Consider the following 26,518-nt stretch of genomic DNA (forward strand, 5'->3'; position numbering starts at 1 on the left):
ACTTTGACAAATTTTTTGTCAGTTTTACCGCTAAATACTTTGTGGAAAGATAGTGTGTGACAAAAAACTTGGGTTTTCATTTTGTGTCAAAAGTCAATTTAGCTTTATTTGAAAAGCACCAGTTCATGACAAAGGCATCTCAGGGCACTGTGGCGGTGGGCGTGGCTCCGGCTCTGCTGTAGGGAGGAGATATGCAGCTGTGGTTCAGGGAGCAGCAGCAGATGAGGCAGACTGGCATGTCTAATCATGATCCATCCTTATCTGTGCTGTAGTGTAGTAGTGTGCTGAGGCTCTGGTAGGAGAAGCAGAGCTCAGAGCAGACAGCCAGGCTGGTTGTCCTGGTCTTCCTCACATACGTTAAAATAAAATCCTGTTAAACCAGAACCACGTCTGTGCTGTTGCTGTGCCGATTAAATCCCTAAATTAGCGAAACTGCCAAAGGCACTTTACACACACAATCAATTCAAGCCAATCCATTGTGATTAAAAACAAAGCCATATTAGTTCAATTTATAATAACAAAAAACAACCAAAAAAATAGTAGCCTACCTAGGAAACCATCAAAGAAAGCAATTTTTCCTTTTTAAATTGCAAAAAAAAAAAAAAAAAAACATATTCAGATGATATAGAGAAGGTCCTCTGTACAGAACAGATAAGGTCAAAAAACAATATTAGATGGCTGTGATCTCTGGACGCTCAGGTGGGGCTGCACTGAAAACACAATTCAGTCATGGAAATCACTCCATGGGCTAAGGGCGCTTCTCAAATACATTATCAGTGAAGAGAATTGTTGCTGCATCCAGCCTACTATGCAAGGAAGGAATAATAATGATGTTTTCATACTAAATTTCACAGCTTTCACTGCTTTTTTTCGACCCCGGTTCATTTATGATGCACCGAGTTGTAATGGAAAACTATCCAGGGAGTCTAATTAATTTTTTTTTAAATCTCTTTTTGGAACCATCAACCCTTTTATCGCATCCTTACGACAAAAGAAGAAAGGAAGAAAGCTTTTAATACAAAGTTAAAAGCAAATATTCCTGAAACATGTGGGTGCTTTAATGCATTTCATACATAACTTGCACACTCATGAAAAAGTACCATTAGAAGACATTAGTTGACAGAAGATCACCATCCAGATAGCGTCTTTTCCCAGAAAAATCTTGTTTATTTCAACCATACAATACCAAACCATGTTGTGCATGTATTACTGCAGAATGTTTAGTAAAAGAAAATATAGCAATCTGCTGCAGCCTTTAAGATTTAAATCCTAATTCCTCAGATTCCTCCATTGTATTGTTACAGCCAAGAAAACCTGAGATCTTCCAACTACTCTCTTCTCTTTAATATTCATCTTTCAGCTTTATCTCTAGTACTAGAAGCTCTTATTTCCATCTGTCATGAGTCTGCCTCAAGCTGACGTCTTTACCTATCTCATGCTCATCCTCTCTGACATAAGTTCCTTCCCTGCCGGGGAATCAGATAATAGGCCTTCAATTAAAAGAAGTGAAAAGAACCCAGCTTACTCCTCTGCTGCCCACAGCGGTGTATTCCCACTGAAAAGCAGCAAATACCAGAAAGACTTAGCTGCAGTGGGTGATAAGTAGGATAGGTTGGGTGAGTTATTTTTGGAGCATTATTTGCTTTTAAAATGTGTCGAATACAGATATATTTTGAGCTGTGGCCTACATCCTTTACAATGGTCTTGGATGGCATATTATCCACATCTCTGACTGAAGCCATAATTTTTTACTGATATTTAGTTTTTCTATTGCTTTCAAAAGCTGTATACTCTGGTCTTGATCTTTTTTATTCTATATAATCTTATTGTGAGGACCTTTAACCTTAATTCTGAGGAAAGTAAAATACCTTTCAGGCTCTGTGTACAACCAAACAAATTACTTCTACTATTGAGCGATCTGTTATCAGTAGAAAAGGTCTACAAAGAGTATAAATTGACAATAAGCTACAGGCCAAGGACAAATGTGTTTTTTTCAAAAGCTTCACTCAATATATACTATATAAGTGTGACTAAAGGTCTTATTTTCTCCCTTCTATTAAAAGGTCCCACCTATCTTATTGGACAAGCAATACTCTGACTTCACCCCTGACATCACTCCCATCATCCTTGCTGCACACACCAACAACTATGAAATTATTAAGCTTCTGGTGCAGAAAGGTGTGTCTATGCCACAGCCACATGAGGTAGGTAACGGATACATGTCTAATTCATGGTATAAACGCTATTATTCTCTTTGAATGCATTCTATTTATTTGTTATATAAGAATTCATTTATCATGTAAATATACACATGGATTTTAAGGTCAGTGACTCCCTGGTGTGTAGTTAATGTTTAAATATCATTCCCAGACAGGACAATACTTACTTGATATAATGGATTCAGCTTGCTTTGCAAGACCGGAACCTGATCCATGACTAAACACAGGGAAGCCTCATTAAAATGTGTCCATGTTTTGTTTGATGTTGCAGGTGCGCTGCAACTGTGTGGAGTGTGTGTCTAGTTCAGACGTGGACAGCTTGCGGCACTCGCGCTCTCGCCTCAACATCTACAAAGCACTGTCGAGTCCCTCGCTAATTGCACTCTCTAGTGAAGACCCTTTTCTGACCGCATTCAGGCTCAGCTGGGAGCTCCAGGAGCTCAGCAAGGTGAGGACAAGAGATCCAGCTAATAGTTACTGTTGTGTAAAATTTGGTTTAAAAGTGCTGATCTATAAGGTGTGTTCATTATAAACTATGGTATTAAACCTTTTATATTACTGTTTTTATAATACTTCGCGTGGAAGATATTTCCCTGTGAGTTAATTTGGTGGTAATTAATATGAATTACTCTTTGTAAATGTCATCTGATAAGAGCCTAATACACCAGAATGAGTTGAGAAAATGTTATAAACAGAAATAATCAAGAAAGATTGATTTTCTTTAGTTAATGACATTTCCGTCAGGCAGAACTTTCATGGCTCATTGAAGTAGTAATAATAAATGCTAAAAATAAAAAAAAGATAGAGAATTAAGAAATAAAAAGCTTTTAAAAATCTCATATCTTTTACATTATATGTTATTTGTATACTGTTCTTATGCAGATCATCTGTATTTCTTTGATAATAAATACTGTTCTGAAACGTGTGGCAGTGTGTGGCAAAAGCTGATTGGCTGTTTCCAATCAACTGCACATAAAAGCTGGAGAAGGAGCAAACTAAATGAAAAGGTTATAAAAGGAAAACATATAGACAGACCCAGAAAGACATCAAACACATCAGAAAAGAATAGAAAATAGACAACAGAGTTTTTTTTGTTTGTTTGTTTGTTTATTGTTTATTGTTTTTGTTTATTTTTATGGGCAGAAATAGCATGAGTCACAACATTTGACCTAAACAGAAAAAAATAGGTTATGGTGGGCTAAACAGGAAGCAGTCATGAACTATGAATGAGTTAATAAAACTGATATTCGATTAAGCATTTATTTTACCAAAGAGAACGCATAAACTTTTGTTTGGTGCAGATTTGATCCAACATGTAAAGAATGCCTGAAGCACATAGATATATTTCAGCAATCATTAATATTACACATTGTATCAGATAAAGGACCAGAGGAGATGGCATAACCTAACCCTTTTTTTATTCCATCAATGAAAAATAGTTTTGGTGAAGTAAGTTTTTGAGATGATAATGTGTCTTTCTACTAAGGAAAAACATTCAAACTTTTTCTTTATTTCAGTAAAGACATGTCAACTTATTTACATAGCTAGCATGGATATGACTTTGTGGAAATAAAGATTTATCAATAACAAGGCTCCATCCTGCAAAGTTGATCCGAAAACAATAATTCATCAGTCTATTAGATGAAGAGTATTGTTTTTAATTAATCAAGTCATAAACAATGAAAGGTGGTGTAATGGTGGTTCATAATTCCATAAATGTATTTATTTATTTATGTCAAACATTCAGCTGTTAGAAATTAAAAAGAATGTTGTTTTCTTATATATATATAGATATATCTATATATCTATATATATGTTTTTCGTTTAAAAGAATTGGATGAAAAAAGCGGCTATTACCTCATTTTTTTGCCAGGAGTTGTAGAAGTTATGTAATGAGCAAGATAAGCAGTTAAAGTGAACAGCAGTGACTGACAGGAATAAAATGAGAGACTTGTCAAAGTTGGCAGGTTAATCTAACATTAGCCGCACATTATTAGCTGTGGACAACATGCTCAAGGCAAAGAGTTGATGGTTTTAACGAGATGAGGTGAGCAGCAGCAACTAGGCAAGTGGTTGAAATACAGAGGTTGGACATCACATATTTACAGATTTATTCTTACTAAGTAAAGAAAAAATATGAAGGTATCCTTTAAAGAGTTTGAAAAATGCCTGGGGTGATGTAAATGTCTTACCTGAGACTGATTAAACCCAGTCCATACTCATAGTATATTTTAACTTCAGTTGAGAGTTGAGACAGCTCTTCCTCCCCTTGATATTAAGATATAAAAGGGTTTTAAAGCATAACTAATGGAGTTGTTCCATTAAAAATGTGTAAACAAGAATGAAAGAGCTTCATAAACTAAAATATCCAGAAGCAAAGTTTGCTTTAGACAAACTACTTTCGCTTACGTTTTTCTCAATATACTGAGTCACAATTACAAATGTTTATGCTATTTTAGTGAAAGAATATCTTTACTCTGCATGTGTTTCCAGGTGGAAAATGAATTCAAATCTGAGTATGAGGAGCTGTCTCAGCAATGCAAACAGTTTGCTAAGGATCTCCTGGATCAAACAAGGAGCTCCAGAGAGCTGGAGATGATCCTCAATTACAGAGATGACATCAACTTATTGGAAGAGGAGGGCAACAATGACCTGGCAAGACTCAAACTAGCGATCAAGTACCACCAAAAAGAGGTAAATGTAACGCATGTTATTGATAATGATATAATATTGATCATTTAAGAGGTTTGGGGTCATGTTTAATCCAAATATAAGAAAAACAGATTGTGTAAATGGCTGGGATATAGGTTGATTGTTATAGACGACAGAACAAGAAGGAAATAGGACTGGTTGCTTGTTCGTACAACGTTGTATTGGTTGATATCCTATTTATGCTCATAACACACACACACGTAGACATCTCAATGCACCTGCCCCCTCTGTCACCTACAGAGCTGTATGAGTTTGCAATATCACAGTTATAGCCTTTTAAATTGTGCAATAAGAACTCATATCCTTTTCAGATTTTTTTTTATGCTCGCTCGGTTTGCCTCATGATACTGTGATGATTTGATGCTGTATGCCCCAGGCAATGTTCACATTTTGTTGTTTCAGTAATACTGCCAAGCCTGAAGTTTCTGCTGCATCAAGCCAAATTCTTTTCACAAGTGTCACCACCAGTCATTGTGCTGTTAGATAAGCATCAGGTTTTATTCCTCAGACATGGGTTATCGCTGAATTTTATCTGTTTTGGCCATGGTAGCTTCTGCAGATGACAATAAACATCAAAAAAAGTGGAACCAAACAAAAGGCTGCATGCTAAGGGTTTGATTCCATATAGAAATTGTAGCTGTAGATTTAAATGCTAGCGTGAAATAACAAAATAACAATGAAAATGCAATTATGTCTTTTTTTCTAAGTGAAGCTAGACATCACAGAAGAGCTGTAACATTTTTTTCAGCCATCTCTGCAGGCAGTGCTTTATGTAAAACACATTTGCATTAAAAAGATCAGTCGGTTTTACTCCCAAACAATCACAGTTGTTGCCTGAGTTTTGAAGCTGGGGAACAAAGAAATATGGAAATTAAGTTAAAATAAACTAGCCTGTCCTCGACACAAATGCCTCCTCAAAATATCTGCTGAAAGTATGATTATGCTTTTATTTTTTATTTTTTTAGATGTTCTTTGATTAATCTGCTCTTAAATCCACTTAGCAGCTTAGCAGCTGAATAGCACCTTTTACAACTCAATTTTCCATCACTGAATCAGTTTTTGGTTATGTAGTGGTGACCTGTCCAGGGTGTATCTTGCCTCTGACTGGCTGCTGGGATAACCTCCTGCCCCAGTACCATGAGTTGAATTAAGTGGATACAGAATACAGACGGATGGATGGACAGATGGATGGATGGATGGATGGATGGATGAGCTTTCTCACCATACTACAATCCAAATGAAAAATTAATCAGAAATCAGAATCATATTCAATTATTTTATTCTAAATGAGACCAAAATTTGCAGAATAAATGTTAAGTGTGCTGTAAACGATCTCATTAAAGCAGGTTAATCCCAAAATGTGTTTGTAAAATATTGACCAAGATAAAATGTTAGAGGAGAAAAAAGATCTTATCCGGTTTCTAAAATCCTTCTTACAATCAGTTTATTTCCAGGTTTCATGATTCTTGTGCACTGCATCACGTTACTATTCAGAGCTGCAGCTGTAGAGACCAGCTTATAGGATTGCCCTGTTTATTAAAGAGACCACTGGATGCCCCCAAACGTTTTTACAACTTAAAGACTGATTCCAAGACATGTACAGAAATCTAATTTCCTCTCAGCTTGTTGTGCAAAATTAGTAGTTGCTGCAGTTTTAACTGGAAAAGCCTGTTTGCATTTAATTATGTCTTACATGTGCGTAAATTTGATATTTAATAACTTTGTAAAACTTGAATTGCAAATTGCAATTTCAAATCCTTATAAACAAGTTTATAGGAAACAGTCCAACCATGAATACTAGAAACAATATTCTTTATTACAGTCCACTGATTTTTTGCATTTCTTTTGTGCAAGATGAAAAAACTTCTCCCTGTGGGTAAAACAGTTAGTATGCAAATATGTTTATTTAATCCCTGTAAAATATTTCAGTGAATTTTACTGTGAGTATGAACCTCCTACAATGTAAATACTGTAAAGACACGTGTCTAAATGATGTAGCATTTACCAGTTGATTAGGCAGTGAACGTAGGCTCTTAAGGTTCTTTACAGTTTTACTTTATATTTATGTAGTAACTGCTTAGTGCTGTGAGTGAAGAGAAAAATTGTTACCATGGCTTCCCCCAACTAATGCTTGAGCCATAGTATTTCTAGATTTGATGGAGAATGTGGGAAGCAACAATTTAAATGTGCATTCAAAGTTATGAGATGGCTCAAGGCAAACTTGATGGTTGAATATATTTTGTAGTGCAGAATTGTTCTACTGAATATAAAGACGAAGTAAAATGATGAAAAGCAAACACATCACTCTCCAGGAGCAACCAATATTTATTTGAGCTGTCTTTTGCTGGGAGCTCTGTTTGGCTATCAGAGCAGATGCACTTTTGGAGGAGTCTCAAGTCTTGACACTCTCATTTGTTTTAGCCGTTGTGCATCATCATCACACACATTGGCGGATGAGCAGGTTCAGTTATGAAGGAACATCTGGGAATAGTTGACGTGTACAGGTGGACATAATGATGAAATGCACCCTGTCATCTTACAAAGCCCCACATCGCGTACACTGAAAACAAACATCTCTCCTGCTGCCTCTACAACAGTTGTGCCTTGCAGCATCTTCTCTCCCCAGCTGTGTTTTAATTATCCATTGATATCCCACTATGCCCCTCTACTGCACTGTTTGTGTATCATCCTTCAGTTGCATCAAGACATTGATGGAGAGAACTGTCACACTGTGGGTAACAATCCACCCAGTTGCCCTTTCAAAGTGATAAATGTTCCAGGTATTTTGACGTGTAAAGAGTCACGTCAAGATAAAGTTATTCTACTGGAAATGCTCATCTTGTTTGTGCAACAAGTTATTACAGCATTCTCCATTTCAATTAAGATATAGACCCATTTTTCTATAAATATTGATCAGTAAACACATTAGATCCATCATCTCATTGTTTCTAAATGAGTTTTGAAAGAATAGGCCTTACTGCAGCGTAGCTACATCTCTGCTTTGCAGTCTGTTTATTATCAAGACTACATTAAAATTTCCAAGACAAATTTCATGAAACTTTTTAGGTTTGGAACAAAAGAAGAACCCATTGAAGTTTTTAGTGTGGACTGAGATCTGTGTTGTAAAAATTGCAAATGCAGGAATGGCCTTGGTGGAGAATATGCTCTCGAGTGCTGCTTTGTAAATGGCAAATGGACTTCATTTACAAAGCACTTTTCTAGTCTTAACCAAATGAGAGTGTTCTCCAAACTACAGTCTATATTCACCAATTTACACACAAATTTAAACATGCATGGTTTTTCTGTCACACACTAACACAGCCACACACTGATGAACACATCAGAGCAAATAGAAGGTTGAGTGTTTCCCCTGAGGACAATTTTGACAAGTACACTGGAGCAGCTGGGCATCAAACCACCAACCTTTTAATAAGTGGCACCACTTCATTAGCTACAGTGTCTTTATTGTGTCTTTCTCATTCATGTTATTTTCCTTTCTTTTGTATGAAAAACCTTGTTTTGTGTGTAACACACCCTTAGTTTACACAGCAAAAGAGATTTAGACCACATAATTGCTAGTCCAATAAATAAGACTGAGGAATGATGAACTGGCCCTAAAGTAACATTTTCTGCTGCTGCCTTCTCAGAAGAATATGCCTGTGTGATACAGTTTGCTTGTGACAGATGATCTCTCTGGGAGCTCTAATCATTGACCCCTATGCAGCATTTAAGGTTTGGTGGACACTTATTTAGACTTAAAAGGATTGTCTGATTTTGCTGTGAGCACAGTTTTTTCCCCTTATCTTCAAGGCATTTTGTCAACAGTTCTGCAAACAAGTGCTTAAGCACTTATAACTGGTATGACCCTTGACCTGAATGTGGGATTTGTTTTTTATTTTTCTTTAACTGCACATACTTTTTTCAGTGTTGAGTCATAAGGAGCTTGATTTTGACCCTTAAAGAAATTAAAGATAGTTCTTTGTTTAACCCTGTTCTGTGTGTAGTTTGTGCACTTTCTTGTTTACCTTTTTCTGTTTATCCTCACATCTCTGTGTGTATTCTGGTTTTGCTGTTGCTGTGCCACTAGGGTTTAGAAAGGCAGCTCATAATGATCTGAAAAAAACTCCCCACAGACTTCTTGTCAAAACAGCTGTATTCATAGGGCACTCTGTGCTTAGATGCAGCAGGAGGTCAAATCAGACATGTTTACTAACATTAACATATGCACATTGCAGTGTTGATTGTGTCTCCAACTTCCTTGAGGGTTTCTGTGATAGATTGTGCTAATTTTCACTAAAAAACTTGAAAAAAAGGTGGGTAAGCACCAGAGATGGGGACTTGAGTCTGTGACTTGGACTCCAGTGGCATATAATTTGCATTTCCAATGACTTGAGATTCGACTTGGACTTTGCATTAAAAAGTCAAGTCTGTGGTATAAAAATCCAGGACACTGGATCCACAACATCCATCTTCATCCACCTTAAAACACACCTGAAGAGGTTAACCACTGTAATATAAAAGCTTATTGTTAGCAGCTATGTTAGTAGCAAGCTTAGCACCCCAGCAGTATGTGGTATTGCTGTTGCTGATTTAGGAATGTAAAGACTATTTATTTGATCTGCAACTGTTGGATCTAAATTAATTTGAGTTAAGATTTTTCTGATGCACTGTACTTCAGATTTTACATGTGTACTTGCTGCTATACACCTGAGTCAAATTATTAATGGGTTATTAAGAGGCTGGAGCAGAACTTGACAACAAGCTGTCATTTTGCTCATTGCAGCAGAGAAACGTCTAAAACCCCCAGGACTGTTGGTAATCCTGCACTTAAGTGTAGTATATTGCCTTTCTCTCCACATTCAGAAATAAAATGCTGTAAATTAGTTTACAAAATTTCTCTGTGTGTCCAGGTGGGGTTTTCTACACATTAAAAACTCTTAGATAAGTTGTGTTATAAGCATTAATCAGAATAAAATGTTCATCCACAGTTTTTCCAAATTCAGAGGAAATGGACAGAGCATTTGTCAGTTAAAGCTAAAGGTCAGTGCTGTTAGAAAATGCTAAAGGGTCAGTAGCAGACCAGACGGCACGTGTCACATGGCAGATCACTCATTACAACTAAAAATGACTTGCAACTTGACTTGGACTTTAGTCATTAGACTTTAGATTTGACTTGGACTTGGAAAAAAAGGACTTGGGAACCTTACTGGTGAACACAGCAAGCACACTAAATAGTCACAGTGTAAGTGAAAAGAAGCTGTGACTTAAATATTTGAAATAGTCAGAGATGCCAAAGGGAACCCATCAATTTTACATGCAGTAGTTTCAGGTTGCCCTCTTGTGATATCTCATAAAAACTGCAATTCAATATTTCAACATGTTCAAAATACCTCCAGTCAATTAACATCAAGATGCACAACAGGTCTATTTGTTGCATGGTAAAAAACCATAAACACTGAGCTGAAACACTCAGCTGTTTCAGCATTTTTAGTGCACCAAATTTCCATCTTCACAAGTCAGTTTCCAGTTATCAGTAATATTCAGCCTTTACTTTATCATACACATTGTGTAAGGCAGGCAAGGCAAGTTTTACATTTCATGTACAAGACAATTCAAAGTTCTTTACATAAAACATTAAAAATATCACAGATGGTGCAAAGGGGGCATTAAACAGCAGGTAAAGGCATTAAAAAACAACAAAAATAAAATATGAGTAATAACTTGTATGTGCTTTTAGTGCAGTTAAAAATCATTTTGTACGTTTATTTTCAAAATAATGATTTCACTGTATGACTGTTGACTTCTTACAGATGTGAAAGAAGTTGTGTTTTATGATCAGTGTTAGTACACTTGTCTATTCATATTAAAAATATGGTCAATGCAGATAAAAATAAAAGTAAATTTGGTTCCTTCAACTTCCCCTCAACAATCACCATACACTGGCTCTGTGAAAGATAAAGTAACTATAGCATCCAGCAAAGGAGGAGAAAACTATGACAAGGTAGCAAAGGATTTCTAGGAAGCTGTTTCATCTCCTTGTTATATAATTAAGAATCAGGAATTAACAAGAAGACTAAAAGACTCCAATGGTGCATTGTTCAACTGTGCAGCAACGCTCACACAAACATGACCTTCGTGTAAGAGTAATAAAAAAACACAAAAGTAAAAAAAAAAAAAAAAGCTATTGCAGTTTGAAATGGAGTTCAGCAAAAGAAAAATAATAAATAAACATATTTCTCCATGTAACATTTTTCCGTGCTAATCTCTGAAGTAGCTTCACTTTGTCTTTAAGCATAATAGTATTTTAATATTGTTTGTTGCAGCCAGTAGCACAATGAATGGCTCAGCAGGGGAACGGATAAATTGAATCTGCAAATTGTTACGGTAAAAATCACACTGTCTTTATTAAATTGACACAGGGCCTAAAGCTGAGCTCATAATAATGACCTATACTCCTGTATTGCAAGTATTTATACCTGTACAATGGTACCTCTTCAGTCTGCAGTTAGACCCTTAAAGGTGATGTTGACAGCTGCTTCACACCATGAAAACTAAAGTTAATGAATGTAACAGAAGTTGTATGGGTACATTGGAAGCTAATAAATGCTGAACAACAGTCACCTTTATTGAAATTTTTGCAGCAGAGAAAATAAAGAAAGGGGTGTTAAAACTATTGATTGAATTAAGTTTGTGTAAGCACTGACAGAGCTTTGAAAATGAGTTTGAAGCTGCAGATGCAATGCTGTTTACTGTGTTAGTAATTATTTATTTGCAACCCTAATTCCAAAACAAGTTTGGATGCTGTGTAAAATCAAAACAGAATTTAATGATTTGCAATTCTCATAAATCCATATTTTATTCCATATAAAACAACATATTATGTGTTGAAACTGAGACATTTGACCCTTTCATGGAAAATATTTCCAAATCTGATTTTGGATTCAGCGGCAGTAACACATCTCAAACTTGGAACGTGGGCAACAAAAGGCTGGGAAAGTAATTAGCACAAGTCAAAAACAACTGGAAGAGCATTTGACAACTAATCAGGTTAATTGGCAACATTTCAGTAATATAACCAAATTTCAAAGAAGCAGAGCCTCTCAGATGTAAAGATAGGTGGATTGCCAGTCTGTGACAAGCTATGTCTTAAATTGTGGAACAATTTCTGTAAAGACTTTCAAGATCCCACCATCTATAGTGTATAGTACCATCAAATGTTTAGAGAACTAGGAGGAATCTCTGTGCATAGGGAACAAGGCTAAAGGTCAAAACTGGATGCTCATCATCTTTAGGGCCTCAGGCAGCACTTCATTAAAAAACATGGATGATTCTTTTGGAATTCACTCAATGGACTCATGAACACTTCCACAAATGATTGTCTGTGAACCCAATTCACTGTAAAATCCATAAATTTAGGTTAAAATGAACCTAACGCTATAACCTTATAACCCTATAACTAACCCTATAATGCAAAAAGTGAACGTGAACACAATCCAGAAACACCACCATCTTCTCTGGACCAAAGCTCATTTAAAATGGTCTGCGGCGAGGTGGAAAACTGTTCTGTGTCCAGAACGACCAAAATTTGACATGCTTTGTAAAAACCATGGGTGCCATGTCCTACAGACTAAATAGGAAATGGACCATCCAGCTTATTATCATTGGACATTTCAAAAGCCTGCATCTCTGATGATAAGGGGTTACATTAGTGCCTGTGGCATGGGCAGATTCCACATCTGTGAAGACTCCATTAATGCTAAAAAATACAATCTGGCAATGAAGGTCCAGGACTGTTGAGCAGCCAGATTCCTGCATCAGACCAGACTAGGACAACATTCCTCTCCTACAACTCCAGTAACTGGTCTCTCCACTTCCCAGATGTGTAAAGTTGGGATGCCGTTCTAAATTTTTTAAACTGCTGCAATAAAATAAAAAAATTAGCTAATATTTTCCATGAAATGGTGAAATGTCCACATTTCAACACCTGACATGTTCTTGAAATAACAAGAACAACACTAAATATTAGTAAAGATAAAAATAATAGTAACCCTTTAAATTTAATAATTCATGTTATCATTTTAATTGTTATAATTTCTTATTTTTTGGTAATAAATGGTTTTGCTGAAATTTACTGTATGTTGGAATATGCACAGCCACAGTTATTGTTGTAAATGAATATATTTTTCTCCAGTGTAATGTATTTTATGAGGAGGTTGGTCCAGTGACTGAAATGCAAAGAGTTTTTTAATTTTCAGTTTAGAAGTATAGTTTTATTGGTGATATAAAAAAGAAAAAGAAGCAGATTTCTACATTTGATGGGAAGATTGTCAACTTCTGTGATATTTCCAAATAAACAGAGTGATGGTGATTGAAGGATTCTGCAGCTCAAAATACTGGAAAGTTTCTGAGTTACTGTTGTCCAGAAAGCGTGAACAGGTGAACAGGTCTATGTGGCATGAGTGTAGTCATCAGTTCTACCAAAAGTACATTTTGAGCATGTGTCTGTGTCTGCTAATCCCATTTTAAATATTTTCCTTTGGGTGATGTGAGCTCCGTTTTGTACTGTATAAATTGTAAATTTGTATTACTGGTCATAATGAAAATATTGTTGCAGATTTTAGTCCAGAAGTCAGAGTTGGGAGAGAAGGTGAGATTGTTTTCTTATTTAGCTGTTGGAAGTACTTTTGCTGGGTCTGAGTTGGATATGAGCTTAAAAAGTTATTTCTTTGCCATTTTGATGATATTTATATTGGATTGATTATACATTTTAGTTGTTGGTAATGAAAAAAGTGTTCTCTCCCAAGTCTGAGCTTCTTGACCGGTGCATTGAATAATATAAACTGATTATTTTTGCTGCCATGAAGGAAGATGGACAGGGTGGTTGTACAGCTGAAAATGTGGATTGTGCCAGGGGTGTATTTAAATGGTAGCAAAGGTAATTTAATCATTTTGTTTGCTTTCCACATTGTGTTATCATTTATGAGTAAACTTGGAAATTACTGCCTGCTATATTTAACATTCGAGTTCCACAGAGGGATTGTATTTGATTATAACAGTAGTAAACTCTCCATAGCAAAGAGACCAATCACATTCAAGTCAAGAAACTAGAAATAAAAGCAGAAAGACTCTTAGCATTTACGTACAATGATACTTGACTTGACAGTAAGGCCAAACTTTTCCTTTATACTCTTTTCTTCCTCTTAGTCCACCTTGCTTTGACTTTTCTAACAATGTGACATTTTAATTTCATGCATTGTTATAAAAGTCATCTTACATTCTCTTAGCTATTCATAGAAATCTTAATTGCAATTTTACCTCTGGCATCGATGAGAGTGAGTTTCATTAAAAGTGACACACAGTGTGATCATCACTGTGTAGGTGGATGTAGAAATCTGGAAATCCATGTTCATCTTAGAGAGGTGGAAGCATGTTTGTAGGCTTTGTGGGTGGATTCTGATTAACTTGTAGCATATGATAATAACAGATGAAGACTATAGTCTACTGTAGCAGAACTATTTAGTCATATATGCAAGCAAAGAAAAAAAAAATAGACTCCAAAGGTTGTGTGATGTCACCGTTTTGTGAAAGTGGGGAAAATTTTTAGCAGACCTTTCATGATGGTAGAGCTGCAGGGGAACATGTCCTCACTGAGCTAGAAAGCATCCTCAGCACTCGCAAAGATAAGCACTCTCCTGGCACTTATAGACATTTGACAGTTGAGAGGTGTTTCGTGGAGAGGCACTTCCATCTGGACTTGATTTGTGTGAAACAGTCACCCAAGGCAAATTTGGCACTTTACTGCAGCAAGTTTTCTAAATGATTGTGACAGGCAAAATGAGGGCACCACTGCAGTGATGTTTGCCTTGTTTGGATTTTTCTTCCTATGGGAGAAGGAAAAGAGGGAAAAGTATGAAGCAGAAATGGAAAGTAACTGTATAATGATTCAGCGAGTAAGGAAGGGGGTTAAAATCTACTTTTCTGATTAGCTTTTGAAGAGTTATTGCTTAATTATTTCTCTAGCATATTAGTGCAAATATACTTTCTAATTATCTTGTTAATTGGCTAATGTCTACAGTCATTACCATCACTGTCAGTATTTAATTAAGACATCAAGCAACCCGATAACCTCCTTTTCACTGTCAGATTTTACTATTAATTGAAAGATGTAAACTGTAAATGAGCTGACCATTTTCTTGTACCTCCAAAACACTGAACATCTGTCAAAACAGGTTTGATAAAAACTAACCATTGTCTTCTTTAAATAAACATAACAGCTCTATTCAAAGCTGCTGCAGTATTGAAAATGGTTATTTTGTTTTTGTTGTTTTTTTATTTCCATCCATGAGATTAGATTTTGCTTTTTTTTTATCTATTAATTATAAAGTTCATGTTCAAAGTAGTGGGAGAGAAAATCAGCAGGGGCCTCCTGGATTTTCTTTGCTTTATATTAATCTAAAATATTGCCATTGGAGATCCTTATTAGAGTATGCACTTCTCTTTTCCATTAAATTCATTCTCTCCTTGGTTTTCTCTCATGTCCTCTTATGTTTTGTGGCACTACTGTGGTTGAAATATGGAAATATGAGCCATTCTGCTTTAAACCCCGACACAGATAGATCTGTGGTTCCCATGGAAACAAAGCTGCAGAGTTGGTGAATTGGCCCCCACCGGTGTCCGTCAACACTTTTGACTCTGATGTAAAAACTCAGCATGATATTTCCCAATATTATATGCACCTGGATAAATGTGTATGCTTAGTCATGCGTGTGTGTAATGTTTGAATTATATGTGCAATAAGTTTACATTAATTAGCATTTATCCCACTGTCACCAACCACTGCTGATCCGCAGTTCTTCTGTTCATTAAAATGAGGTAGCCCCCAAACACAGCTAAACCTACACTCAGTTACCATGAGAAACATGTCATTAAATTGTATTTTCTTTGATTTTCTTTACAGTCCTATAAAATGTTTATGATGTTTAGCATTCAGCAGCATAAAACATCAAACAAACAAATCAATAGAAAATTAGACTAAATTTTGCTGGTTGAGAATTATGTTTATTTTTATTATTATTTATTTCAGAGGAAGCTCAAACTATATTTGGAGATCTCAGGACGCAATCTTCCACTTTCTTGACAACTGGCTGCCCTTCCTGTTAAAGGACACTTTTTTTCTGCATCAGGGCTGCCAATATCTGATTCATTCTAACATTTCAATGTGTGTAAATGAAAATCCCTCATTTTGTTTGACACCATACATCCCACTTCTTTGTGTGTCTGCCTGTAGCTGGAACTTACTGCAGGTGCTAATTCTGGCACACAGTCACAAGGGCGTCATGGTTTGGTAAACCAGAAAACAGCCTTAGGATGAGAATATTCTCTCGCAATAAGCTTAAAGGCTGTAGCTATACCCTGAATTAATGCATTGAAAAAAGAACCTCTTCTACACCAATTTTATTATAGGTACATGTCATATAATGGAAAGCATAATTCTCCCCTCTTTTCTCATATCTGTTCAAGTTTGTAGCTCAGCCAAACTGTCAGCAGCTTTTGGCATCCAGATGGTACGATGAGTTCCCTGGATGGAGGCGGCGCCACTGGGCAGGAAAATTCATCACTTGTGTCTTCATCGGCCTGCTTTACCCTGTATTTGCTCTCTGTTACCTCATTGCTCCAAAGAGTCGCTATGGCCTGTTCATCCGCAAGCCCTTCATCAAGTTTATCTGCCACACAGCATCCTACCTTACCTTTCTGTTCCTGCTGCTCCTCGCCTCCCAGCACATTGTCACCACAGAACAGGACAGGCAGGGCCCTGCACCAACCACTGTGGAGTGGATGATACTGCCATGGGTGCTGGGTGAGTAGAATGGGTGATGGTTGTGGATGGTCATTAATAGACACCTTGTTGGTGACATACAGCAAGTCAAGTGGTCATGAGACAGAGGGGGACGCTAATTTTCCAAAATTTAAAAGAAATAATCCTGCATTTAAAATTAGCACACATTATTTTAATGTACATTATATTAATGTTAGATAATGTTGTTTGAAATTAAATCTTGGGGATAAAAACTGCAAAGGATGTAATTTCTGTCTATGACCATAAGAAATTAATGAGAGCAAAAAGGAAAGAAATTCCTTGCAGATTTTTAAAAGATGTGCTGGATCAAAGTGCTTAATGAACAGATCAGATTTGTACAAACTGTAATTTTTTATTATCCCCTGGGCAGTTCAAGCAACAGAATTTTGAGCCTGTTGAGAGGATGTTTCTTTCAGTTTGGGAGTTAAAGCTCACTTTCATCCTCAAGATGTTATTTCACACAAACTTGTACCTTTGATTTTGGTTGTGTCTGTAGAGAAGGCTCTTTTAGTGTTTAGTTTTTCCATCACTTTTATCCAAACTGTGATGCCTCAACATTGATCGTATCAGTGGACTTAGTATAGAATTATATAGGTTTTAATTTTGGTTTGGAGACATTTAAAGTGCCATCATAAATTCTTATGACAGTACATACAATATGACATGAGAGTCATTTTGTGTCACGTTTATGCTAATGTGCTAAGCTCATGCAAACAAGCTAAATTACGTGGTAGATCAAAATACTCTACACTCTTACCAGTGAAATGGCTACACATGTTTCAGCAATTAGTACTACTACAATTAGTAGTTATTATTATTTTTTTTTGTGTGTGTTTAGACATATTGGTGTAAGTTTCTTTTATTTTTAAGTTAATTTTTAAATAAGTGAATATTAAACAGATTTTTTTTCCTGTTCCACCTTACAGAACTGTTTTCATGTTTAATACTTTTCTTTTTGTGCTACATTTTAATACAATGAAAGCAAAAACTATAATTCCGCTAAAAATGTTCCAGATTCCACGTTACCTATCTATAATGTCTGTTGTCTAAGAAAGTACAGTCTATGCATACAACTGATATTTTAATGCTTGAAATATGTCTTCCAGTTTGAAACTGCTATTGTCAATCACACCAGTCAATCAGTAGCAGTCATTTTATGATCTTTATGTTTACGCAAGGGTTCATCTGGGCAGAGATCAAGCAAATGTGGGACGGTGGCTTCCAAGACTACGTCCATGACTGGTGGAATCTGATGGACTTTGTCATGAATTCACTATACTTAGCCACTATCTCCCTCAAGATTGTAGCTTACACCAAGGTAACTATTTCTCTGTAAGGGGAAATTAAAGGGACAGTTGTAGCCTGATTGTCTCTGTATTATCACCATCCATTTCCCCCCTATTCAGTACAGTGGCAGTAAACCGAGGAACCAATGGGAAATGTGGCACCCTACCCTTGTAGCTGAGGCAGTGTTTGCCATTGCTAATATATTCAGTTCCCTGCGCCTCATCTCGCTCTTCACTGCCAACTCTCATTTGGGGCCACTGCAGATCTCTCTTGGGCGAATGCTGCTGGACATCCTGAAGTTCCTCTTCATTTACTGTCTGGTAAACTTTGCTCACAGATGGGAAACTTACAGTAGATGTGCTAAAGTATAGCAGTTTCAACTCTGCACATGTTGTCCCCCTTCAGGTTCTCCTTGCTTTTGCTAATGGACTGAACCAGCTGTACTTCTACTATGAGACAAAGGCTTCAGATGAGAAAGGAAAATGCAAGGGGATCCGCTGTGTTGAGCAGAATAATGCTTTCTCCACGTGAGTTTGCCTTGTTTGCAAGCGTATTGCAAATGTGTGATCAAATCAAACTATTTATAAAGCACTCTACATTCATAATAGCAGCGAAATGTTCTTTGCATAATAATAACTGTTTTTACATCTTAAAAACACAATCACACACCCAGGTTTATCACAAAACTAATTGAAGCACACACACACCTAATCAAACTCTCTCCCAGAAACAAACTAAACAAACATAGAGCCCCAACCCTGGCTTCTCGACCCCACTCTAAAACAAACTAAAAATCATAACAGTATAAACAGACATATGTTTCGATGAACCAGGTGATGAAACAATAATCTCATCACCATGAGAAACACCCAGATCAAGGCAGACTGGAGTTATACCACAAAAATGGATGCATTGCAAGTTTCCAACTAAACAGACAAGTACAGACACCACAGCAACAACCATGCAGTCAGACCAGGCAGCTCCTGATGTGGAGGACCCCCCATGAGAAAAGCATTGGAGTGGGGGGAAAAAAATGAAAATAAAACACAGGCATAATGATGCAACAAGGTCTCACCGTAGGTTTTGCTACAAACTATGGGGACAACCAAATAACCAGTACCAGAGGACCTCAGGGACTGGGAGCGCTCATAATTTAAAAGCAGGTCCAATAAATAAGAAGGCCCAAGACCATTAAGACATTTAAAAACCACTTAAAGAACCTTTAAATCAATTCTGAAATGCACGGGGAGCCAGTGAAGTGATTTTAAAACTGGTTTAACGTGTGCCCGCTCTCTAGTCTGCATCAGAACATGTGCAGCTGAATTCTAGAGTATCTGTAAACTCGATATACTCTTTTCAGGAACACCAGAGAGCAGGGCATTTTACTGGAGATAAAAAGCACGCATCAACACCTCTGTGCTGGCAAGAGAGAAAAATAGGCGGACTGTCTATGTTTTTAGGATGTTAAAAATGTTTACACATTTTAATCAAAAAGGACACCAAGAAGGTTTTAAATTCTGTAGTTTGATTAAAATGATCTCTCTCTTGCCTTTAGGACTGATAATTTAAACTTCAGTTTTGCCTTTGAGCTGTTAAAATCCTCTGCTATTCATTACTTTTTATCTAAAATACAGTTTAAAATGATGTTAACTGGCTCCAGGTCATCAGGAGACTCGGCGATGTAAATCTCCATATCATGCAGTATACTTACAACAAACTTGATCTGTGAAATAGGAGTAAAACCATTTTAAAACAGTGCACCAGACTTGCAAGTCTGTTTAATAAAATGTGGCCTCTGCTGTATAAAAGGCAGCACTCAGATCCACTAGAACCAGGACTGAAAGTTTCCAACCATCCAAATTATACCTGAGGTCATTAACAATCATATAAAATCTTAATGACATTTTTTAAGATATTATTTCTATTTTAAAAACTCATTTAACTGAATAAAAACAACTTTTCTATCATCTGGATGGTATTTATCAAGAACGTTGTGATCTAAATTTCTCCTCTTCAGAAGGGCGCTCTCCACTGCCTCTTTAAAGGCAATGGGGAAAATAGAGTTATTTACAATACTTCAAAGCTCAAACTGAAAGAAGCCATAATGTGATGCGTTTATTGGGTCTAAAAGGCAGCTTGCTAGCTTCAGTATGGGTAAAACTCAATCAAGAATACTCTCCAGTGTTTCCTCAGATAAAAGCATTGTTCATACAGGTTAAAATCAACATTTTGTTGAGATTAAAGATTCAGTCTAATAATATAAGTTTTATTTTTTAAGTGGTCTGCAAAGTCCTCACAAGCAGCATCTGATGGCGACATGGGAGACATGTTAAAATGAGCATTTAAAAATTAATTTGGGATTGTTCTTATTGTCAGTGATGGAAGTTGAGAAGTGATGATGTGAAACTGACCGTGAAAGGAAAAGAGCTGTGTGGCAGTGTATATTTGTTACTAACTGCAGAATGTGTGAAACCTCTCAGAAAGTTTACCTTTGCTAAGAGTAACTGATTACCGTAGCAGCATTTTAGAAATACAGGGTAAGAATGCAATGCAATGACATGCAATTCCCAAATTAGCTTTTTTAACGACATATATCTATCCCTCACAGGTTATTTGAGACTTTACAGTCTTTGTTCTGGTCCATCTTTGGACTGATCAGCCTCTATGTGACCAATGTGGATGCAGATCACCAGTTCACTGAGTTTGTCGGTGCCACCATGTTTGGCACGTATAATATCATCTCGCTGGTGGTGCTGCTGAACATGCTCATAGCCATGATGAACAACTCCTATCAACATATTGCTGTAAGCACATATCACTAACTGCATAAATAAACCAATACATGTGGAACAGATGATACAACACACAGAACCACATGTTCTTAAAATATATCTAATCTGGTTTCAGGATCATGCAGACATTGAGTGGAAGTTCGCCAGGACAAAGCTGTGGATGAGTTACTTCGAGGAAGGAGCCACTCTACCAGCGCCTTTCAACATTATTCCCAGTCCCAAATCATTCTTGTACCTAATGTGCTGGATAAAGAGACAAGTGTGTAAGAGGACACGATCCAAGCGCCATGAAACTATTGGAACTCTTGGTGTAAGTTGGTTTTACCAGACGTCTCATGGGCAGGATGTGACATATAAATATGTATTTTACACAGTCTCCATTGCAAGTATCTACACATTATACACAGTTGGAAAGCTAAGATTCTTCATATTTAAATGATGTACCATTCCAGGGCACAATCATAACTTTAGATTCAGTAAGCACTTATTTCTGACCAGTTGCAGATTCAATGTAATTTTGAAACTCCAGTAGCAGATGATACTGCAATAAAAATGCTCCTGTTACATCAGCAAGGGTCCAGTAAAAGTCGTCCAGTAAAATAGTTGGTCCACAACAAGTACTTTAGCCATAAAATCCTGTTTTAGGTGAAAATTGCAGGATTTTAAGGGGTTAAATATTACAATAAAGCTAAAAAAAAAGAGGGGGCTCTGGTTTGATTAAAGGATAAATGTCAGAAATAATATCAAATGTTCATAAAACATTGTATCACTGTGACAAACAATTCCTAATTAACTTTCATTTATCAATAATCATTTGCTCTTTAGCAGTAGAGCTCAAAGCATAAGTTGGATCACTTTATCAGATGTCAGTTGCCACAAAAGCCAATTAATAAAATGACAGCGGATCAGTATTTTAAACCATTGTTAATGTGAAAATGTAATCTCCCCATCAATGTTAAAATCTTATCCTTCCTCTTTCATGTTTTAAATTTAACTGGATATCATAATATTCAGTTGTGTCTTTTTTCTATTTTTAAACCCTCACTGATAGTGGCAACACTCCACTGTAAGGTTCAGAAAAAGCAGCTTTCATATAAACCTGTAATCTTAAGAAAGAAAAACATATGAGTTTTTTTCACTCATCTGCTCTTAATCTCACTCAATCTAAATTCATCTGATGTCTGCAGAGGCGAGCAGCAGAGAATCTGAGGATAAACCATCAATATCAGGTAACTAATATCTCTTAAAGCAAGCTGAAAATCATTACATTCTCTATGGTTGTGTGTGTGCCTATATAGAAAAAAAAATATGCTCCTTAACTGCCTTTATCCAATTTCATTGTGTAAATACAAAGATTTTGCACTGTTTCATGCTACAGGTCTAACAACAACACTCAGCGGGGCAAACATCATTATTCTCCGTAAAGGATTTCCTGTTTTTCTACATCCATGGAGGGGGTTGCCATAGTATTTTTATGGAGATATATATAGCTTTAGTCATTTACACATAGACCGTACATATGTGTCATTTTGTTTTTGTCCGATTAGCTGTGAGGTTTTAACAATAGCAACACTTTCATTTGAATAAAAATGTTTATGTATGTATTTTTTACCTTGTGTAGGAGGTTGTAAGGAACCTTGTGAAGCGTTACGTGGCTGCTATGATCAGAGATGCCAAGACAGAGGAAGGCCTGACTGAAGAGAACTTCAAGGTAGGTTTAGGTCCCAGAAGACAATGAAATAATTAACAAAAAACTGGTCTGTATTTCGATTAGCAGTGCATCAGAACAAGTGTTGATAGCGACAAATCCACTTAGAATAATCCCAGTACGTAATTCATAGCATCTTTCACACATCTTTGTTCTATTGATTTACAGCTCTCATCCATATCCGTTTCATCCAATGTTTTCCCTTTTACTCAACCAAGCTTTGAAGTTTTGAACTTGTTCCAAAGAGATTTTGGGTGTGTGTGTGAGTGTGTGTGTGTGTGGGTGTGTGTGTGTATTTGACCAGCTACATTTGAGCATTCTGTGATTGCATGCAGTTAAACATTGACAGAGAAGCAAAACATAATCCTGAACTCATCACCATCTGTTGTCCAATGATGATTATGCTTTTTCATTTTTCTTTCTTTTTCTATTTCAGCTGAACAAAAAAATAGAAAGAGTTGGTCCAGTTTTTTAAATTCTTTTCTTTTTTTTTTTCCTTCTTCATTGTTTGCAATATCATGTAATTCAAAGCAGATAGAAAATCTTAACCAGCAAAAATTTATAATCAAATATGACATCAGGTCTCTTTTTGTTTATATTGGATTTAGTATAAACTGATTAATGATTTCTGTAATGCTATGAGTTAAAGACAACTGTTGGCTTCTTTGCTTCACATCACTTAGCAGCAATCACTAGTTACAGATAAAGCACTTTTTGTGTGATGGAAAATGATAGTAAAAAGTCAGAACTTGCTGGACATGGGTAGGGACATGTCTTTACCATCCCTATTCATTTCTATGCCCTTTGTTTGCCAGGTATGCTTTTGATTCTTCTAACATACGTGCCATCAAACCCCTGTCCCATATTTGAAAAGTGCTGTATCACTACTATTTATAGTATTCTTTAGATACTTTAGGTACAGACACCAACTTCTGAAACTAATATTTAAATAAAATGCATTAGCAATTTCAGGGAGAGCTGAATTTTATTTTTCTTTCTTAGGAGCTGAAGCAAGACATCTCCAGTTTCCGTTACGAGGTGATGGGTATGATGAAGACAGGAAAGCCTGCTCTACAGGGAGCAATAGCGAGCAGCAGCTCAGTGGAATCCACGCTTGCTTATCCTAACTCTTCACTCAAGATTTCTCCCTGCCCTTCTAGTAGCCAGGTGAAAAGCAAACTCAACCGATTCAAGATCACCACATCCATCTTAAAGCAAAGTAGCTCTTCATCTTCAACCAGGCCCCCTGAGGCCTTCAATGGTCTACCTAATGGACTCTTATCCTTGGCCTCAGATGAGAGTTGCAGTGAAACTTCCAGCCAGTGGAGAAACTATTCCAAAGACAACAGTGACCCTGGCTCACTCCAGAAACACCTCTGGAGTAGCAAAGAAGTCACATCTGGAGTGGAGAAAATTTCAAGGGAGATGTACTCTTTGTCAGAAGAGGCAGGGGAGTCTATGGACTCAGATTCAGAGAAGCAGCACAAAGAGCTTGTAGGTGGAGCCAAGGTTGAGACACAACTACCGGGGATAAAAGAGAAAGAAGAGTCTCCAGAAAGCATGGAGAAGTCAAACAACAGCTGCAGCTCTGAGCAGGATGCCGAACAACAAACTGTTGAGGGTGATAAAGATTCACCATGCACTGATTTAGTAGATGATGGATGTTTGTCAGGGTCAGCCAGAGAAGATGCATGAAATGTGATGATACATGAACAGGCCTGCAGCCAAAAATTGGACTGATGACCGAGGGATTGACAATCAAGAGTTCCACGAGAGACATGTTTTCCCACATGTTAAAAAGAGTCAAACTTTTCCAGTTGTTAAATTAATGGTCAGCTTTGATCGCTGGAGACTCAGGGAGGCTTTTGGTTTAACTGAATTAAATCAGCAGAGGAAATGCAGCAAAGGTGATGAAGTTCTGTGTAAGCATGAAAAGGATAAACTTTTTAAAATAAGATCATTTTATCTTACCTCTTCTCCACAGATGACTGGAAAATAACTATTTGCTTATATTAATATTTCTGTTAAATCATTCTTTTCCTTATCTAACGTGAATTTCTACTTAAATAATCCTGATGTTTACCACCTCCTTGATAAGTCTTGCTACCTCTTTTCCTTTCCCATTTATCTCTATACCACTTTAGCTCACCCCATCCTTATCTCACTAGAGCAATAGATGTGTAGTTTCTGACCTGACTTTCTGCCTTACACTGTCTGTTTCTGCACTTTACACACTTTAAAATGACATTCAGTCTCTTAAAGATGTGTCAACTTATCATCACGCAGCAATTTTGTCAATGTTTTTCTATGCAAAAACCCTGGATCGTGATCCTCGTCATTCTAACGAATCCGACTGTACATTTAGTTCCGACAGCTCATGACAAATGGTTTGTGGAGTATGGCTGAACTTTGAGAGATACACAGTTTGAACGCAGCCTATCGACCATTTCAAGCTACACAGTATTCATGTTTTATCACTCCTGCAGAAAATTAACTTGTTAATTTGGTCAGATTTGCTAGTTTTAAGATGTAATGTTTGAATTTATGACCAATACAGAATAAAACAAAAAATAAAACATTTTATGTTTTTTAATTTTGTTGTATTTGATATTTAAGTATTTAACTGTTATTAGACAAACATTTAAAATATGTAAAATTTCTGGAATTGTCTGTACATAATGATCTCTGCCACATTATTTAATGTAACTTTTTGGACCTGCACAGATAGCCACAAAAAGTGAGAAAGTAACTCATTTAATTTTGCAGTATGTCACAAAACTAGTTCCCCGTTAACCAAATACATTTCTGCCCCATGAGTAAAATAACTGGTATATGAAATTTCTAAATAGCTTTTTAGAGCCCAAATTTGCTCAGTAGTTTAGGAAACTGTAAAATGTGCCTATCTTGTATAAAAATGAAGGCTGTCAAATTACAAATTTTTTAAATCAGATTAATCACAGCTTTCAAATGAATTAAGAATAATCACCACATGAGACTGTGCCTGAAATTTGCCAGTTTTTGCTGTATTATCAGAACGAGCCAATGCAACAAATATTTAGTTAACAGACCTTCCCTTTGGTAAACATCGGATGTACAAAGGTCAGTAAATCCAGCATATAATGTACTATATATGTTGTTCTAAATCATCTCTACCATGTTCTAGATCATAATTCAGAATTCATATATCATCATCTCACCAACCATGTTGAAAATTTCTGTCATGAAACCACCAGATGTGACTGAACACTGATGAAGAAAATAAAAGTCCTACAGCAGCATCACCCAACATAAACAGCTGTTGATAAAAGGATCATTGATTCATTTTTTACCTTTTTTTTTTTTTTTTTTGACCTAAAAAACGATCTCATTTGTGTCCCCCTTTTCCTGGTCATGCCCCTGCCGACCCCCCATCAGAACTTTTCTAGCCCTCTGGTGCATGAATTATTAAAAAACAAAAACACCAAAAACGATACCTTTGAGTAAAGATGTGACGGTGTGAACCATGAACCACTAATTTCCTTCTTCTCAGCTAAAAGATGAATACACACAACATGAGAGAAAGACCGATCAGCTGATCACCTACAGCCATCATGCTTCTTGGTGCAACATGGGAGGAGAGAGAGGAAGCAGCTGCTGCACAAACAACGAGACAACTAGAGAGCCACTAGAGCAGACATGTTGGTGCAAAATGCCAGATAAGTTAAAAAAAAAATTGAAAAATTGAAAAATAAGGGTGTTTCTCATCTTTTCCATCTCACCTCTCCACGTCCCGCCATCATAACGGATGTATGGGGCTTGTCATGTCACACATGCGTTAATTGTGTTAAAAATATTAACGCAATGAATTGCATAAATTAGTTACCGCCTTGAATGCGTTATTTTTGACAGCCATAATAGAAATGGATTAAAATGGCCACATGTTCACACATGGGCTGCACCCACA

General features: G+C 36.6%; 1 protein-coding gene across 2 annotated transcripts in view; it reads left to right on the forward strand.

The window, feature by feature from the left end:
- Positions 1-25,906, forward strand: part of LOC121654807 (short transient receptor potential channel 4-like) — a 36,811-nt gene extending 10,905 nt beyond the window's left edge. For both annotated transcript variants that reach the window (XM_042009114.1, XM_042009115.1), the window contains 12 exons: positions 2,064-2,204; positions 2,491-2,667; positions 4,713-4,913; positions 16,452-16,788; positions 17,967-18,106; positions 18,195-18,395; positions 18,481-18,602; positions 20,684-20,879; positions 20,983-21,177; positions 22,055-22,096; positions 22,489-22,578; positions 23,578-25,906. In XM_042009114.1, the coding sequence (XP_041865048.1) occupies positions 2,064-2,204; positions 2,491-2,667; positions 4,713-4,913; positions 16,452-16,788; positions 17,967-18,106; positions 18,195-18,395; positions 18,481-18,602; positions 20,684-20,879; positions 20,983-21,177; positions 22,055-22,096; positions 22,489-22,578; positions 23,578-24,270 (2,535 nt within the window). In that variant the 3' untranslated portion in view covers positions 24,271-25,906. The remainder of the gene's footprint in view (positions 1-2,063; positions 2,205-2,490; positions 2,668-4,712; positions 4,914-16,451; positions 16,789-17,966; positions 18,107-18,194; positions 18,396-18,480; positions 18,603-20,683; positions 20,880-20,982; positions 21,178-22,054; positions 22,097-22,488; positions 22,579-23,577) is intronic.
- The last annotated feature ends 612 nt before the right edge of the window (positions 25,907-26,518 follow it).

Source organism: Melanotaenia boesemani, chromosome 15 (genome assembly GCF_017639745.1).
Source record: "Melanotaenia boesemani isolate fMelBoe1 chromosome 15, fMelBoe1.pri, whole genome shotgun sequence".
Classification (NCBI taxonomy): Eukaryota; Metazoa; Chordata; class Actinopteri; order Atheriniformes; family Melanotaeniidae; genus Melanotaenia; species Melanotaenia boesemani.